Below are 15,410 nucleotides of genomic sequence, written 5' to 3' on the forward strand. Positions count from 1 at the left end.
TGGGTCATATGGCTGTACCGGTTCGAGCTCGAAGTCGCCCACATCGTTGCAATACCATCTCAACTCCTCCGGAAGGTCTAAGAACCAAGGGTGCGCCCAACACGACGCTCAATCTTCACAACTATCCCATCCGGAATGACAATTAAATTATGGCCATAGCTGATCTCCCTATCTGGCTCGACGAGACTCATCTGCCATACTTCAGCAATCTAAGCTGCGTATATTTTGAAGACTTACCCGGAAATGTAGTAACACCGTTGGAATTGTCTTCTTCATCTCCAACAATGCAATGTATCTACCCAGACACACACGCCTTCCAGCCGAGAAACCCAAGAGAGATCTTTCCATAGCTTGCTTTTGAGCGTCACTGGCGTCTAGCCATCTGTCTGGGCTGAACGATGTGGCGTCCTCCCCATACACAGCTACACTTTCGTGGATGAGGAAGGTGCTGGGAGTGATGCTTGTGCCTTCGGGGACAAAGGTGCCAGCTACTTCTATTCCGCCTTGCGGAGCAACCTTCTCGAGAGGCAAATTCAAGATCGTATGGATTCGCATGGCCTCTTTGATCGAGGCATCGAGGTATCTCAGAGGATCAATCTCGTCAAATCGAGGAGAGATGGACATGATACCCGCTGCCAGAGCATTGTCAAGCTCTTTCTCCAATTTCGTAAGCTTGTCGGGGTTTCTTGCCATGTGGTACAAGAAAAATGCTAGCGTGTTGGAAGTGGTACCTTTTCTAACGGATAGTGTGTGTGCTCACGCCAAAGAGGCGGCAGGAAGATTGCAAATGTTGTACAGACGAGGATAGCGAGCACGGTTGCCATGATGTATTCCAAAAGAATGCAAGGGCCGGGATGAAAAGTCGATCCTTTATGTACCACATCGTCAAAGAGCTGCGCACAATGTGTATTCACGAGGGAATGAGACGACTCGAAAACCTACCATGGAGGACAGTTGGTCATTGGGCCAATGCCGACCAGGGTTGGTGTACCTTGGAACGGATGTCTCATCAAGCATGTGCCATGCAACGCCATTCGTGCAGGGTGGAAATGTCTTCAGACAAGTGTACTGCCAGAATGAGAAGGCAAATCGACATTATTGGAAATACTTGTAAATAGTATCCGGCAAGTAAGCAAAGATTCGCAGTGGACACATAGCAATTGATTGTATATACAAAATGAATTGCATCTATCAAATGGTCAATCATACAATCGTAGAATGCGGCGCATGCTTCTGAGCAATGTTGGAAGTGATAGAGTGAAGGGGCACTGAACGAGGCCATCAGCGACCATAGGACTCAACTGACCTAACTTAGAACCAATGCAGACCAACGAGGTCGGACAAGATTCACCATTGAACGCAAAGTGCCCAAGGCCACGAAGACATCATCTCCGTGCGCCTCCGTCCAGATGCTAAATAGCAAAAGATAAGTATATTTCCATGAAGATTTTCCGGTTCCGCCAGGCGGGAGCTTTGATACATTGTGCTTCTATGAGATCACCGTCATCGTTCTACATGGTGGACTAGCCGTACGTCGGAACGGAAATGTTTTGACCTTGGCCAGTAATGGTTCAGGTTATCGTTTAAAAGGCATGTTTAATCGGATCTGTCACTGAGGGGATCCTGAAGTCCAGTTCACATGATTGGATTGAAAGTTTTCCTCCTAGGGTACGGCATAGCAGAATGGGGCTCACGGTGCCGTTTTGGTCGACTTATGATGCATATGTTGCGATTGGAGGGAGTTTGCATTGATTGTGCTTTGTAAGAGGGTCGAGATCTCCACGCCCAGAATGTATATCCCAACTAATTACTCTTTCATGCACAGAAGTCTCCAGGGAGTGGGTGAATGAACAAGGATTGAAAGCAGCGAGGCGGTGAATTTCCGATGACGATGGGCCTTCCACTGGGCTGCTGTGCTCTTTAAGCCTGGGTTAAACCCATGTATGAGCCTTACACACAAGGCCCAGGCTGGATCCTCACCGAGTCTTTCTGGCAGGGGTTTCTGCAGGCTGTCAACAATAACCTCTGTTGTGGCTGGCCAAAAACCAATCGCTTTCCACGAGGAAGCTCTTGCGAAACTGGACCGGGCCACTTGGAAGAGCCGCCCATCCCCTCGGCTGGCTTGAGAGGAGGGGTAAGCAACTTGGCATCAGAAACTTGAAGGGACAGACAGGTTTAAGTTGGTCGCTTCGTCCTAAAACCCTTCGGAGACGAACCTCGAAATCTATCTTCGAGCCCGCTCAAACAGACAGGAAAGACGAAATTCAAGCACGAAATCAATCTAGGCCATGGATTCTGTCAAAGCAGCAGAAAAGCGCTCCAAGCCAAACCCAATTCCGTCACCCACTTCATCGTCGGATAGAGCTCCACATGGAACCACGTCGAGCAGTGTCAGTCCCCCAATGTCACCCTCCGCCTTTTCGCCAACCTCACCGATCACTGCCTCTCCTGAGGCTCGATCCCCCAAATCCTTCTCCCTCCCTCTTCCCTTTCAAGCACGATCAATCACTCGTGCCTCAACCACAGACAGCATATTTCGCTCCAGATCGAAGTCTCCTCGAATGCCACCACCGACAGCCATTAATACTAAATCTACTGGGTCATCCTCCCCTCCTCCAAACCACCCCGTCCGAACAGGGTCTGAGCCTACGGTGTCTCCCACCTCACCGAACCATCCGACAAGCCCTTCGCGGCCATCAACACTCAAGAGGACGAGGAAGACGTCAGGCACTACTTCACATTATGGAAGACACAGTAATGATTGGCTATTTGGTGGCATCAGTGTCAGGGAGACGGTCAAGGGGATGTGGAAGGACAATGATAGCCAAGATCGCTGAAAGAGATTCGAAATGACGGTCTCAAGCTGTGGATGGTGTAACGATCTCACGAATTTCTTTCCAAGGTTTCTGAAATTCAGTATGATCTTGACTTTGTAAGCAATAGTCTTTGTTGTTAGCAACTCGCACGAAACGACTCGAAGCGCCATAGCATAGTAATATTTCCATGTCTTCTCTCACTCTGCTTCATCCATATAATATTACATCATTTGTCAAGCATCAATCTGCCAGCTGTTTAGGATCACGGAAAAGGATCCATCTGGGGAGAACTAATGCAACAGCGGCCACTTGCAGATGTGTTCCTGACTAGATCCTGAGCCTGAAGAGTGGAGTTTGCACTGCCCCCTCTAGAGTGGGAACGAATCAGTTTCGCGAGGGCAAACCGCTGTACTTCTCTTGGCGATAACAATCGATCTGGAGTGTGTACAGTCCCATCGCAATCTCTCAGTGAGACGAGACTCGAGAAGTGATCTGGCCTCTGGACTGTATTACTGTTGTTACAGGGCGGGCCGTGTTGACTTCCCCTGGAATATCATCAGTGATGCCGCCGTCATCCTTCACTCTTGACCCTGGCACAGTTTTCTCCCTTGCAGTCGCCTTCTCGCTTATGCCAGCAGCTCAATTATTGGCCTCCATAGTTCTACCGAAGAACGTCCCTACCAAATACAAGTACCTCTTTATCTGGCACGCTTACGATTTCCTTACGCACTTTATTGTCGAAGGTTCTTATCTCTACCATTGTTTCTTCTCGTACGTCGATTTACCTCCTGCAACGACCGACTACCCTCATCCTGCTTCATTAAATCCTGAGGGTATCTATTTTCTTGGACAAAAGAGCCGGCGGTATGGAGCACTTTACTCGTCTGCGCCAATGGCAAGGCTCTGGCAAGAATATGCGAAGGCTGATCATCGATGGGGAGGTGCGGATCTTACTGTCATCAGTCTTGAAATATTGACCGTCGGATTGGCTGGTCCATGCGCAACTTATATTGCCTTTCTGATTTCACAGATCGTACCGAAGCCTGCTGGGAGAGAAAGAGCGAAGCTTCAGGCGAAAATGTGGTTCCTTGCGACCACTCTTGCTACTGCTGAGCTCTATGGAGGTGAGAGCACGCCCGCATGGTCTTTTGTTTTAAGGCTGACAAGCGTCCAGGATTCATGACATTCTGCCCGGAATGGCTGTCCGGAAATACCCAGTTAGCAGGCGATGACCCGGTGTACCTGTGGCTATACTTGGTTTTCTTCAACGTCCTCTGGGTGTTCATACCAGCCTGGGTACTGTGGGAAGCATGGAAAGAAGTTTCCGGAACCTTTGAACGCGCCGGACAGATGACCGACCGGGAAAAAGGGAAATAATAAACGCCGTTCAACCTCTTACGTATCTTCTAAGCAGTAGAAGCTTAAGGACTATCGGGCGACTTTGTGGGAGCTGTCCTGAACCATCCATGGGTACAGCATCCACTATTCCTGGTCAAATTCGTCACACCCGTGCCACCATTGAAAACCCCAAAGAGATAAAAGCCGATGGGATCGCGACTCGCATGAATCCGGCAACTTGAAACATTCGTACGAGGGCGTGCCCGCTGGCCTGGTAATCGACCAGTTCATTAGGCCACTATCGCTACTTGATCTATAATCTAGTATGCGAATCTAATTGGAATCCCTTTCTTGCGATGGTTCGATACAACTTTGAAGCTTCGAAGAACATCCACATCTCTCCGATCCGCTCTATTCTTTGTTCTCAGTCACTAACGCCTGCATATTTCCTCTTCGCCTCTAATATTGAAGGCGTAGGCAGTGAAGAGCGCCGACAGTACATTTCTGCGATTGCTGCACGCAGATTATAGGAACAAGTCCCTACTTTGGCTCCTGAAGACGCATTTAGGTTATCTATCCGGCCCTGTGGTCTTTTCCTTCCTACCTTGTTTCGGGAGGAATTGGTGCCATTTGACCCTCCTTTCATAGCACCATCTACTTCAGCTTCACATCGACAATTCTCTGATACGCAGTTGACTATCTTAGCCGTTGTTGATTGTCTTCCTGGAGATCTCATGAAGTTATTTCACTTCGGTTTCCCCCAACCTGATGACAAGGCCAGCAGAGTATTCAAATGCGTTTGCCGAAATCCAGCTTGGTTTTGAGGAAATTTTGAAGAGCTTCGCTAGGGGACCCTATTGAGCCTGATAAGGTAGAGTGGATCTATCGACTGGTATTTACCTAGGACCTGTGCGGATATGGGGTCGATGTTCGGACACAGCTCATATGATTCGAGCTACAGTGGTTCATCAAGAAGATCTTGCATCTCTCAAACATCTTTGTAGATCAAGAGCCATCCATATTCGGTTTAAGAACGAGCGCAGCTAAATCACTGTGCTGATAATCCACCCTGAATGATAGATAAATAGCTCCGTCACGACGGAAGCCCATGATAATACTAACGTTACTGTACACCAACTGCCGCGAAAGTGAGAAAGCCATTCATACTGGCACCGATCTTGCTGGGTCTCAGTCCAGCCTATTAAACTTTAATTCTACTATGAGAAGCGCCTTTCCCCCTCAAACATAATGCTCGCTTAACAAGAACAAACAAGCAATCTTCTAACCCGACCTCGAATACCCATAACACCCGTTTCATCTTCTCTGCCTTTGCTGTAATCTGTCTGCCATTACCTCATTCTCGATTCTTTTGGTGGTCCTCAATTGTCTACCTACTTGTGGTGTGCTATGGCTCCTGGGTACACAGCGGAAGAAAAGAAGTGGCTGAAAGATAACTGGGGAAACGAGTTCCATTTCTTGATTTCCTACGGGCTTCGCATTTACAACGACGAAGATCGCGAGGAGGGCAAGCTGATCTTGCGAGCAATCATGGAAGCCGAAGCATCTGCGTCAAGCACTTCCCAAGCGGGTGCTCAGGCTGCTGAAAAGCCCAACAAGGTAAAGCCCAGTCTCCTGCCACATGCTTCGTCACTGTCAACATGTCTAAAGTCCTGCTAGTAGTCGATCTCCACCTGAGACAACGACGCAAATCGTCGTCAAAGTCACCTTCGCCAGTTCAGCGTTGTCTTGCTGGGGAATCCCGCTAGTCTTATAGGCTCCCACAAATATCGTTCCACTTCAACAGACGGGAGAACCAATATTTCTATGGTGACAGGAGCTTCTTCATCGGCAGAATTCCGCGATTCGATTCGATTCCGGACATCTACCGCCTGTTCACGCAAGTCATACCTTTTCAGCTTTCCAAGCGGTCGCCCCTGATTAACCATGTCAGACAATTGTAGCAAGGTTGCTCCTCCTAACCCATTCGCACACTTACTGGTCCACGAATTCGATTGTATGATAAAGGCGGCGGCTGCCAAATGTGTTGATGCAACATTCGTGACGTCTTGAATTTCAACTGGATTCTTGCAGCCGCAAGCAAGACTCTCAAGGTGAAATCTCCAATTTGATCCTCTGCAATGGCGGAACCATCAAACTCAAGATTGATCAACCTTGAGCATCCTATGTAATCACTTTGAAGCACAAGTGGAATAGTTGCTGCTCAAGCAAGCACGAGCTGAGCTAGGCGGGCGTGCATGTTGGAGAGGAAAATGTCGCTGCGGCCTTCGGCTCGGATGTCTAGGGGGGCAATGTATTCTAACTACAATGAGAACATCTTCAATGCTACCATGGCCGACTCTTAAAACATGTGCCTAATCGATGAAATTATTTATGTGTATTTGACGCCTGCTAAGCTCAGGGATAACCACTATGTGCATCAAATTGGCAATCATGCCTCGGCCCGCAGTCCACGATTTAACGGATTAGTATTGGTGGTAGGGCAGCATTGCTGAAGCATGCACGCTTCCACATACCTTTTATGCACTAATCACAACCAACGAACGACCGCCTAATGCAGTCTACCCTGTAGCCTAAAATACAGTTTTGGGGTGATTACGGAGTACTACTCCCTACGTACTGTAGTAGAGTGGCTTGAACCGACTCAGGCCGTTACTCCGTACGACTGCATCACTACTAACGTAGTAACTAGTACGATATGCCTTGGAGCGGCTTGTCTCTGGGCAGCCAGATTCGACAGCCAGATTCGATTTCTGCAGATTCGGCAAGTCGGCGTTTCGGGGCTTGGCAATGTATGCCCCACCAAAATTGGGTGGGGAGTTTATCACTCAATCCCCCTGTATGAAATATCTTTCAAAGTACAGTTTAAATAAAGTCGCTATAGAACTCATAACCTAATTAGGACTCTTGATCCATTATTATGATGTTGTATTTATGCTTGGGCATATTTGCCTCTTTTTAACTGTTTCTGTTTATCCGTATCCCCTCTTGTAGTCCAAAGTACGCCCTTTAGCCCATTATGACTGTGCATTCGTTTGCAACAGGGTAGAGCCATTGCAGAAACTCAACATCAAGATCTCTATATCAATATCTATCTGGGAAGCAACAGTGGTATCAAATCACACAAATGACAGTGATAGAAAATCATCAGGAACACTACACACAAATTACTATGGTGCGGTCACATTTAGGCCGCTCGGCGTGCCGAAACGCCGACTTGCCGAATCTGCAGAAATCGAATCTGGCTGCCCAGAGACAAGCCGCCTTGGGAGATTTGCCCCGCCATGTGAGTTAGCAGAGGATTCGGAGAAGATGGACTCGTCGCAATGGCAACCATCTCCCATTCTTACCAACCGTATACTTCTTTCCTCCCAGTTTTGCACCTTTTGTTCCTGATTTTGGTATAACGTCATTGCATATATTGTCCAGATATGTCGTATGGCAGCTATCCAGCACAGCAAGGCGGGCCACCGCCAAGTCGTGAGACTCATTCGCTCCAAGCAGCTGTGACGATGCTAATGTACCTTCAGACTCTCCTCAGCCAGGTTATGGTCCCCCAACCGGTCAATACAATCAAGCTGCTCATCAGTACAACCAAGCCCCTCCTCAAGCAAGCTATCCACCGCCCACGGCCTATCCACCTCAAGGCTACCCACCACCCCAACTAGGTTCCAATGCACCACCAGGTGGCGGATATCCACCACCACAGGGAGGGTATGGTGGACCACCGCCACAAGGCCAGTGGGGGCAGCCCTTTCCACAAACAGGGTATGGTCAAGCACCACCGCCTGGTCCATATGGACAAGCTCCTCCACCTACGCCTCCCTACTCCGGTAGCTTCCCACCACCACCCCAAGCCTACGCCCAGGGAGGACAATTTCCTCCTGTTCAGCAAGGTGGATATGGTATGCCTCCAACCCCACAGTATCCTCCACAACCTATGGTTGGAGCGCCTGCCTTACCGTCACCTGGCTATGACCCGCATCACGTTGTGCCCGTGGATATGACATTAGCCGCAAACACGATCCGCGCTGCCATGAAGGGTTTCGGTACCGACGATAAAACCTTGATAAATACCTTGGCCAAGTTAGATCCCATCCAGATCGCAGGGTTGCGGCAGGCATATACAACCCGCATCAAGCGCGATCTCGAGAAAGACATCACCTCGGAAACTTCTGGTGATTACAGGGAAGCTTTGCTGGCAATTGTGCGCGGTCCACTATTGCATGACGTTTATTGCGTTAGAAAGGCGATCAAAGGGATCGGAACGAATGAGGACATGCTCAGTGATGTTCTGGTAGGCCGAAGCAACGCAGACATGCGCGCTATCAAAGCAGCCTATCGACAAACCTTCCGCAAAGATATGGTAGCTGAAGTCGCAGACGACCTCTCACTTGACACCAAACAGCACTTCAGGATGATTATGGAAGCCAGACGGAATGAAGAATCGTCACCGGTGAATTCTCAGCAGCTTGAGCACGATTTGAATAGCCTTTTTGAAGCTACCGAAGGCAAAGTCGGTACCGCGAAACTGCAGGTCTGTGAAATATTAACTAACCGAAGCGACGGACAAATCCGGGCCATCGCTCAGCAGTACCAACAACGTTATCAGAGACCTCTTGACGCTGCTATTCGTAGCAAACTTTCCGGCCACATGGAGGAGACCCTTTTGCTTCAGTTGGCCAAGGCTACAGATAGGGCGATGAGCGACGCAATGCAGCTCGAAGCAGCAATGAAGGGCATGGGAACAAAAGACGAATTGCTAATCCAAAGAGTAGTCCGCGCACATTGGAATCGCCAGCATCTCGAGCAAGTAAAAGGTGCTTACCGGCATAAGTACCATATGGCTTTGGTGGATCGTGTCAAAGGAGAAACAAGCGGACATTACAAAGAGTTGATGGAGAAGTGCTTGATCTGACCAGGGCCTGTCGTTTGCGTGGTCGCTTGTCCTTTGACCGAATTACCTCTGAGGTCACCTAGTGTGTGTTGCCAGCGCCACGGTTTAGAGCATGCATTCACTACGCTGTTGGGGTTTGGTCTTGCACATCTTTGACGTTATGGTTACATACAGTAGTCGGTGTCTAATTTATCGGTCGGCTGGTGTCGTTTTCCTCAACTGTGAATTCTCAATTCACTTTGTCCGCCCTGTTGTCTGCTTTGGAAGATATTTCCATGCATTTGTTTGCTTACAGGCTGAGACTGCATTGTGTTCGAAAGCTGAACAAGGCATTTACTAGCTTGGGTGAGTGTGTCTGGTGCATCCACATCACAGTTGAGGGCGGTAGCTGATTGGATAGAATGTTCTACTGTTGGCGTCCTGTCTCGAGGTAGTTGAGTGCTGGGCACCTGCAGGAACGCTAGAGTGGAAGTTGCTTCGATTGTGCAACATATCTTTCTGAATGGCAATTTCGCAAATTGGTGATGTTTTGGCAACGACATGGGAAGCAGATTTTGCATTTTCGTTCTGTTGATTAACGGTGCTATGGCAACATTAAAGCAATGCGCTGAGTGTAAGTCGGTTCCGGCCCAGCTCGGGGGCCAGCAACTTTGGGACTTAAAGCCATTGTGCGGAACGGGTAGGTAACCGCCCTCGACAGAACTTCCGAAGAAATCAAGACTCACACACTTGGAAAGGTCAAAGCAGCCTCGTTACCGAACCCTCAGCAGCTGCCCACAGTGTACCTACTGGCTGCGATCCATTCAATATCTCCCCTCTACCGCATCTCCCGAGTCCGCCAAGACTGTAATAAGGACGCCAAATTCGAACAGTACTTCAAGTTAGTAGCCATGATTAGCCTCGACACAACGATATCGCGCCTACCATATTCGATTGACGCCCAGAGAATGATCTTGGTAATTACTTCGTGGGGGATCTTCCATACTGCTCATATCTTGAAAGTATTCAACAGATGCTACCTGGTGTGTCTGATCTTGTCTTTAACATACCTTCTGCGCGCTCACGGATCAATGACTCGCGCATGGATCCAATACATACTCCTACAAGGCTGGTGAGCACAAAGTGGTTGGCGAGATTTCAGCTAAACATCGTAGTATTGTGTACTGGCATGATGCGGTTGTGCTAATGCTCATTCGCCTGAGCAGCATTCGTAAGCCCTAGCCTGCAATGGTGCCCAAGAAGAAGGTACAATGAAATACTTTGTCCTAGACGATATCTCAGCGAGAGCGATTGAGGTACTCGGTCAGAAACTTGGAATCGATCCGGCTGTATTTCTGCAACATTTGCACCAAAGCCTTGAAGGCTGCCCGATCGAGAGCTTTAACGCAGTCTCACTCCCCACAGCTGGGTTGAGAATTTCTCCTCAGCCAATCTCTACACGAGCAGTCGTGTCGCCGTTCACAATTCGTGATATGCGTTCCCACTTTGAGAAGGACCAAACACATATGGTGATCTGCCTTGCAGACATGTACGAGGTGCCCACTATACCAGAGAGGAGTTCCTATTATCTGCAGTGCCTTTGAAGAGCGACAACTACAGAGTGTTCCTAGGTGGAACAGTCCTTCTTTTGACAGTGCCATAGTCTGCCAGTTGGGCCGCCGTTCTTTCATGATGCCCTCCAGCTGCGACGATTTTGGACCATATCTTTCTTTGTGGCCAAAGCCCGGGGATGAAGCCACGAAATCCCAGACACCTTTCCAAAGGATCACACTTAACAGATCGGATCATGTCATTCCCAACATTGCAGAGAACACTGAAGTTGCAGCCGGTAAGATGCCTTTCGCTGACTGTATTAGTAAGTTGCTGAAATTTCCAGCGCTCGTCTTCCGAACACCAAGCACGTGGAATCGGCCCATTGACGCGTTGGACCTCGAGCCTGTCCATCAAGAATTGAGCGGTAGTAAAGAACAGTGGAAATTCCTTGGAAGCCCTGACCATCTCCAATTCAACCCAATTCCCAATTTCGTTGTTATGTCTCCGATAGGTCTCCATCATGAGTCCGTCAGCAATGGCGAGGTGGATAGTAATCCATAGACACCTCCCGACTCCGGCTCTACACTTGGCCTCCGTGTGGACATGTGGCCAACCTGGCTCTCTGTAACGCCTTGACTGACTGGCACATGCGCTGCACTGGGGACCACATCCTATTGAAAACGGTACCCATGCCCGCCCACATTTATTTCCTAGAAAGAGCTTTGAGTCGTTTACGTACAGTCACGGATGAAGACTACAAAAGAGAGTCTACGATCAATGTGCAAATGACAAGCTGCAGGCTGACGAAAAGCTCCGTCTCCTGGACCATTGTCGTACACGTGCTACGAGATGGGAGCGTCTAGAGCTGTCAAATTCTACGATGCTCGAAGAGGTTCGTAAATCAATTTGCCAGGAGTCGGGAACAGTCCAAAGATCTCTGGAGTTATGGTGCGAACAAGTACAATGCCTGTCTAGGCTGGTAGAGGAGCAGCTACGGAAAACGAAGGAGTTTGTTAGCCTTCAACTGGAACATATTGCAGCCAATCAGCAGAGACACTTCATGCACAATCAGATTTAATTGAGCCAGGTGCAGATTGCGGAGAGCCGAAGGGTAATTCAACAGACCGAGACCATGCGGAAGCTCACTATCCTTGCATTCATCTTCATTCCTGCGAGCACGGTATGCAGCTTCTTTGGTATGAGTGTTGGATAATTGGATAATCACCCTCGTATATGGGTATTCTTCACCACGTTGACCTTGGTTGTCGCACTTGTTCTAGTGATAGCCACTGCCGATGGCCAACTCAGCTTTCTTATGCGTATCTTTGCTGCGATGCCAGTTCTGCTTCGAGGCGGGGAACCTGATATATCACAGACTAGGCGGTAGACGGCTGTTTACTTCTTCCGAGCAGTGCACACTCCCTTCTTTCAAGATCTGGCAAGCAGTCTTGGCCACGATTAGGAAGTGGAAGCTGTTTGTATTGCAAGGGCGCGCATATCGCCCCGGATACCGGGATCCGGAGCGGCTGGGTGACAGTGAAAGTCGCAACGAAGCCAAAGATACGCGCCTCTAATTGCAGAAGGGAGCACTTGTGAGTTATCGCGCAAGGGAAAGCTAGAGGAATACCGCCGCAGCTGGACGGCGTTCTGAAGAACCTAACCGGGAAGAAGCAAGTAAAATAAGTAATTCGGCATCGAATTGGCTAATCTCCAGCGGTGTTTTCGCCGCCCCGAACTATGTTACCGGAGCTGGAGTAAGGTCACCTACAGAACTCCATCAGTAAGCCCCAGTCACCTTACGCTTCACTTTCAGCTCCGAGTTGGGTGCTGCTCTAGGCAAACCAGTGCACTTTTCATGCCTACAGCGGTGGCGAAGACTAGTAGTGGAAGAGGTGGCTTGGAAAGAACTTTTATTGAGTACATCATCATCTTCAAGGAGCTGTGATCACCATACCGGGTTGGAATGATGTACGCACATGAAGACGATTCTAATGTACTGCAACAGCATACCACGACTACATACTCCGCACCTCTTACTAAACGATGGCTAGCTCAGTGGGTCTGGCTTCCTGAACAGTGCAATTGAGATCTTGAAATGTCGCTCTCTCCTCTGTACGTTCTTTGGAGATATTTAGTAACACAGCTGGGTCCAAGGCCCCAGGTCCAGGTCCTTTACAATCGTTGAGAACCCTGCCACACCTGCACTACAGGCAGAAGACGCGATTGCAGCCAAGTTGGCTCCCCTGCTGGATATGACTTGAGTAGTTGATCCATCATCTGTTCTGTCGTTTCCTGCCGAGGTATCTGTACTGGCATTGTCTGTGCTGCTGTGCGGAAGAGCTACAATCGTACTTGAAGCAGCCTGTCGGACTGGATCATCTGGATCGACTGAGTAGGGAGCATTGTCAATCGAATCACTTATCCCATTGACGACAGCAGCCACTTTGTCCTCGGCAAAGACTGCACCACTTGTATTGTCTTTGCTCAAAGTGCTTTCACTTGCGTCACTAGCCATAGAGTAGTCTCCACCGTGGTTCTCCACGCGAAGATCATCCTTCCACGATCCTCTCTTCGTGAGGCCTCCACCCGAATACTCAACATGAAAAACAGGCTTGTTCTGTTCGATGAATGGTCGAAATTCGTCACAATCTCCATACTGGACGCATTCCTCCTGCACTGAGTACTCGACCTTGCTCACAAGACGAGTCACAATCTTCGCCGAATTTTTCAGCCCAATAGCCATACTTCGAGAATGCGCCGCGTCGGCGAGGAAGGTGACATAGTCAGTCGCATCATCCTCCGTCAAATAGAGGCCATTCTCGTTATCATATCCATCGACATTGTCAGGTTCGACGCCATCGCATTTCTTCTGCATGGCAAGATCCAAGCGTGCTAGCATGATGTTTCGGACATTGCTTGATCTGGTCTGCAGCCAGTTCTCACCGTACCAGCCCTCAACGGCGTCACCCTTGTCGGACGGGTGGAATTTGGCCACGTCAGGACGCCATTCCTCAAAGCTTCCGGCAGAGAAGTAGCAGATGACATGCTTGCCTTGGGCGTGGATGCTGTCGATGGTCGAGGGTGTTGTTTCGAAAAGATCGATGTCCCATACGTCAACGTTGGTTGACGCGATATTGATGGTGCCTGTCAGCTGGTAATTCCAAGTGGTGCCTGCTAAGGGCTTCCATGTAGCCTCACGGGTCATGAGTTCTGGACCCTGAACTATCTGAACTGGCCTGGCAGAGCATGGTGTGGGGGCTGACAGCAATGTCAGGAGAAATACGAAAGATGCAAACATGGCTTTCCTGGAATGGACGCCTCCGCAATCACTAGGGACCCTAGCGGATTTACTGTTCAACCTCTTGACGATTGGGAAAAAAGTCTGCAAGTTCTAAGTGGAAAATCGACGACCTCGGGGGGAGGAAGCGAGGACTCGAGGTCTAATATGTGCAAGCGAAATGATACTGGTTAGCAATGACCATGTACCGGTGAATTTTGAACAAGTGGATGAGGTCATGGTTTACTGGCGGGCATGCAAGTGTATGCCGGCAAGGCAACGTGCGACAAAGGAGGATGATGTTGCGTCTCTAGACATTGTCACTTGATCGTCTGGGTTTGTTCAAAGTGGATGCACAACGGCTTGCTTGTGCGAGTGTTCTTGGCTTGGCCTGCAGTAGTACTCGCTCAAAGGAGGATCGAGAGATGTTTCTTCTTTCTGCTGTAATAATGATTGTGTTATTTTAGAATTCATAGATCTCTGGGATGTGCTGCTATACAATTGTAGCGATGGTGAACTAATAATCTGGTCGACGGTATCGATAAGATCTCGTTTGAACCCACCCCTACCTACCTGTCTTCTCGAGTTTGACGTTTCTTAGACATTTTTGTGTGACATGCCACTCTCTGCCGTAGGGGTGGAGGACCTCCGGGCCGTTGGTACAGGGAAAGACAGGGTGCATGCAGATGCAATGCGGGTCCCTGCATGTACGTTGGCGAAACAGAAACGGGTGTGACAAGATCAAGGGGTCATAGCTTTGGTAGTCGACTGGCCCTTTGCAAGACCTAGATGGGAAGCCAGATTTCCGACATAGGTGCCATGAGCTTCGGAGTGCTGGAACCAGAAGAGATTCCCTGGACTGCGAGCTCTGAACATCGGAAGCAAAGCTTGATTCTCTTACCGGCTGCATATGGAGAAGTATGTACATCGTCGCTTCATATAGCCTCCGGAGTCTGGCCGTATCACGTACATTCTCAACTAGTTCACATCAGCGCCACTGAGAAGGTTTTCTAGTAAAAGAATAAGCATCCGGGGCATCGGCAAAGAATGAACACAATCCGTCCAAAGGCAAGTCGAAGGTTTCCTTTTCTGAGAAATCTCCACCCGATATCAAGCCCGCAAGAAAGAAAAAACAGTCGAACAGCCCAGACTCCTCTTAAGGCTTGTTTGAGATGAACGTGTCTTGAACATAGAAAGGTGTCAGTCAAGCTGGTAGACATTGATCAGTCTATATGGAAGTGAATTTCATAAATGCAGAATCATTTATCTAATGTAAAAGAACCGCCAAGCTCAATTAATTGGCTGCAAAGTAGCTTGCCAAGGCTACAAAATCTTGTTAAGCTGTACCTTATTAAAAACCAGAATGCATATATAGATGCGTATATAAATTACGCGAAATAAAGAAAATAAAGAAGATTAAAAATACTATTTCTTAAGATACTTAAGAATTATAAAATTTATAAAATAAATATAAGAAAACTTTAGTCCTTTAATATATTTTTATTTATAATTTTCTACTTTACTTTATAAA

The 15,410-nt window shown here is 48.6% G+C and overlaps 5 protein-coding genes across 5 annotated transcripts; 3 read left to right on the forward strand and 2 right to left on the reverse strand.

Moving 5' to 3' along the window:
- Window positions 1-77: 77 nt before the first annotated feature.
- Window positions 78-693, reverse strand: EPUS_08597 (uncharacterized protein; the record flags this gene model as incomplete). Its single annotated transcript, XM_007805638.1, has 2 exons — window positions 78-191; window positions 238-693. The coding sequence occupies 2 exons, from the start codon at window positions 691-693 to the stop codon at window positions 78-80; spliced, it is 570 nt and encodes a 189-aa protein (XP_007803829.1).
- Window positions 694-3,378: 2,685 nt separating this feature from the next.
- EPUS_08598 (uncharacterized protein) lies at window positions 3,379-4,193 on the forward strand (the record flags this gene model as incomplete). The annotated part of the gene is made up of 2 exons (XM_007805639.1): window positions 3,379-3,940; window positions 3,991-4,193. 2 exons carry the CDS (start codon window positions 3,379-3,381, stop codon window positions 4,191-4,193), a joined length of 765 nt encoding a protein of 254 aa, XP_007803830.1.
- A 1,368-nt stretch (window positions 4,194-5,561) lies between these two features.
- Window positions 5,562-5,849, forward strand: EPUS_08599 (uncharacterized protein; the record flags this gene model as incomplete). Its single annotated transcript, XM_007805640.1, has 2 exons — window positions 5,562-5,771; window positions 5,835-5,849. The coding sequence occupies 2 exons, from the start codon at window positions 5,562-5,564 to the stop codon at window positions 5,847-5,849; spliced, it is 225 nt and encodes a 74-aa protein (XP_007803831.1).
- Window positions 5,850-7,603: 1,754 nt separating this feature from the next.
- On the forward strand, window positions 7,604-9,090 carry EPUS_08600 (uncharacterized protein; the record flags this gene model as incomplete). Its single annotated transcript, XM_007805641.1, has 2 exons — window positions 7,604-7,652; window positions 7,703-9,090. The coding sequence occupies 2 exons, from the start codon at window positions 7,604-7,606 to the stop codon at window positions 9,088-9,090; spliced, it is 1,437 nt and encodes a 478-aa protein (XP_007803832.1).
- Window positions 9,091-12,733: 3,643 nt separating this feature from the next.
- EPUS_08601 (uncharacterized protein) lies at window positions 12,734-13,807 on the reverse strand (the record flags this gene model as incomplete). The annotated part of the gene is made up of 1 exon (XM_007805642.1): window positions 12,734-13,807. One exon carries the CDS (start codon window positions 13,805-13,807, stop codon window positions 12,734-12,736), a length of 1,074 nt encoding a protein of 357 aa, XP_007803833.1.
- Between the last annotated feature and the right edge of the window lie 1,603 nt (window positions 13,808-15,410).

Source organism: Endocarpon pusillum (genome assembly GCF_000464535.1).
Source record: "Endocarpon pusillum Z07020 unplaced genomic scaffold scaffold4398, whole genome shotgun sequence".
Classification (NCBI taxonomy): Eukaryota; Fungi; Ascomycota; class Eurotiomycetes; order Verrucariales; family Verrucariaceae; genus Endocarpon; species Endocarpon pusillum.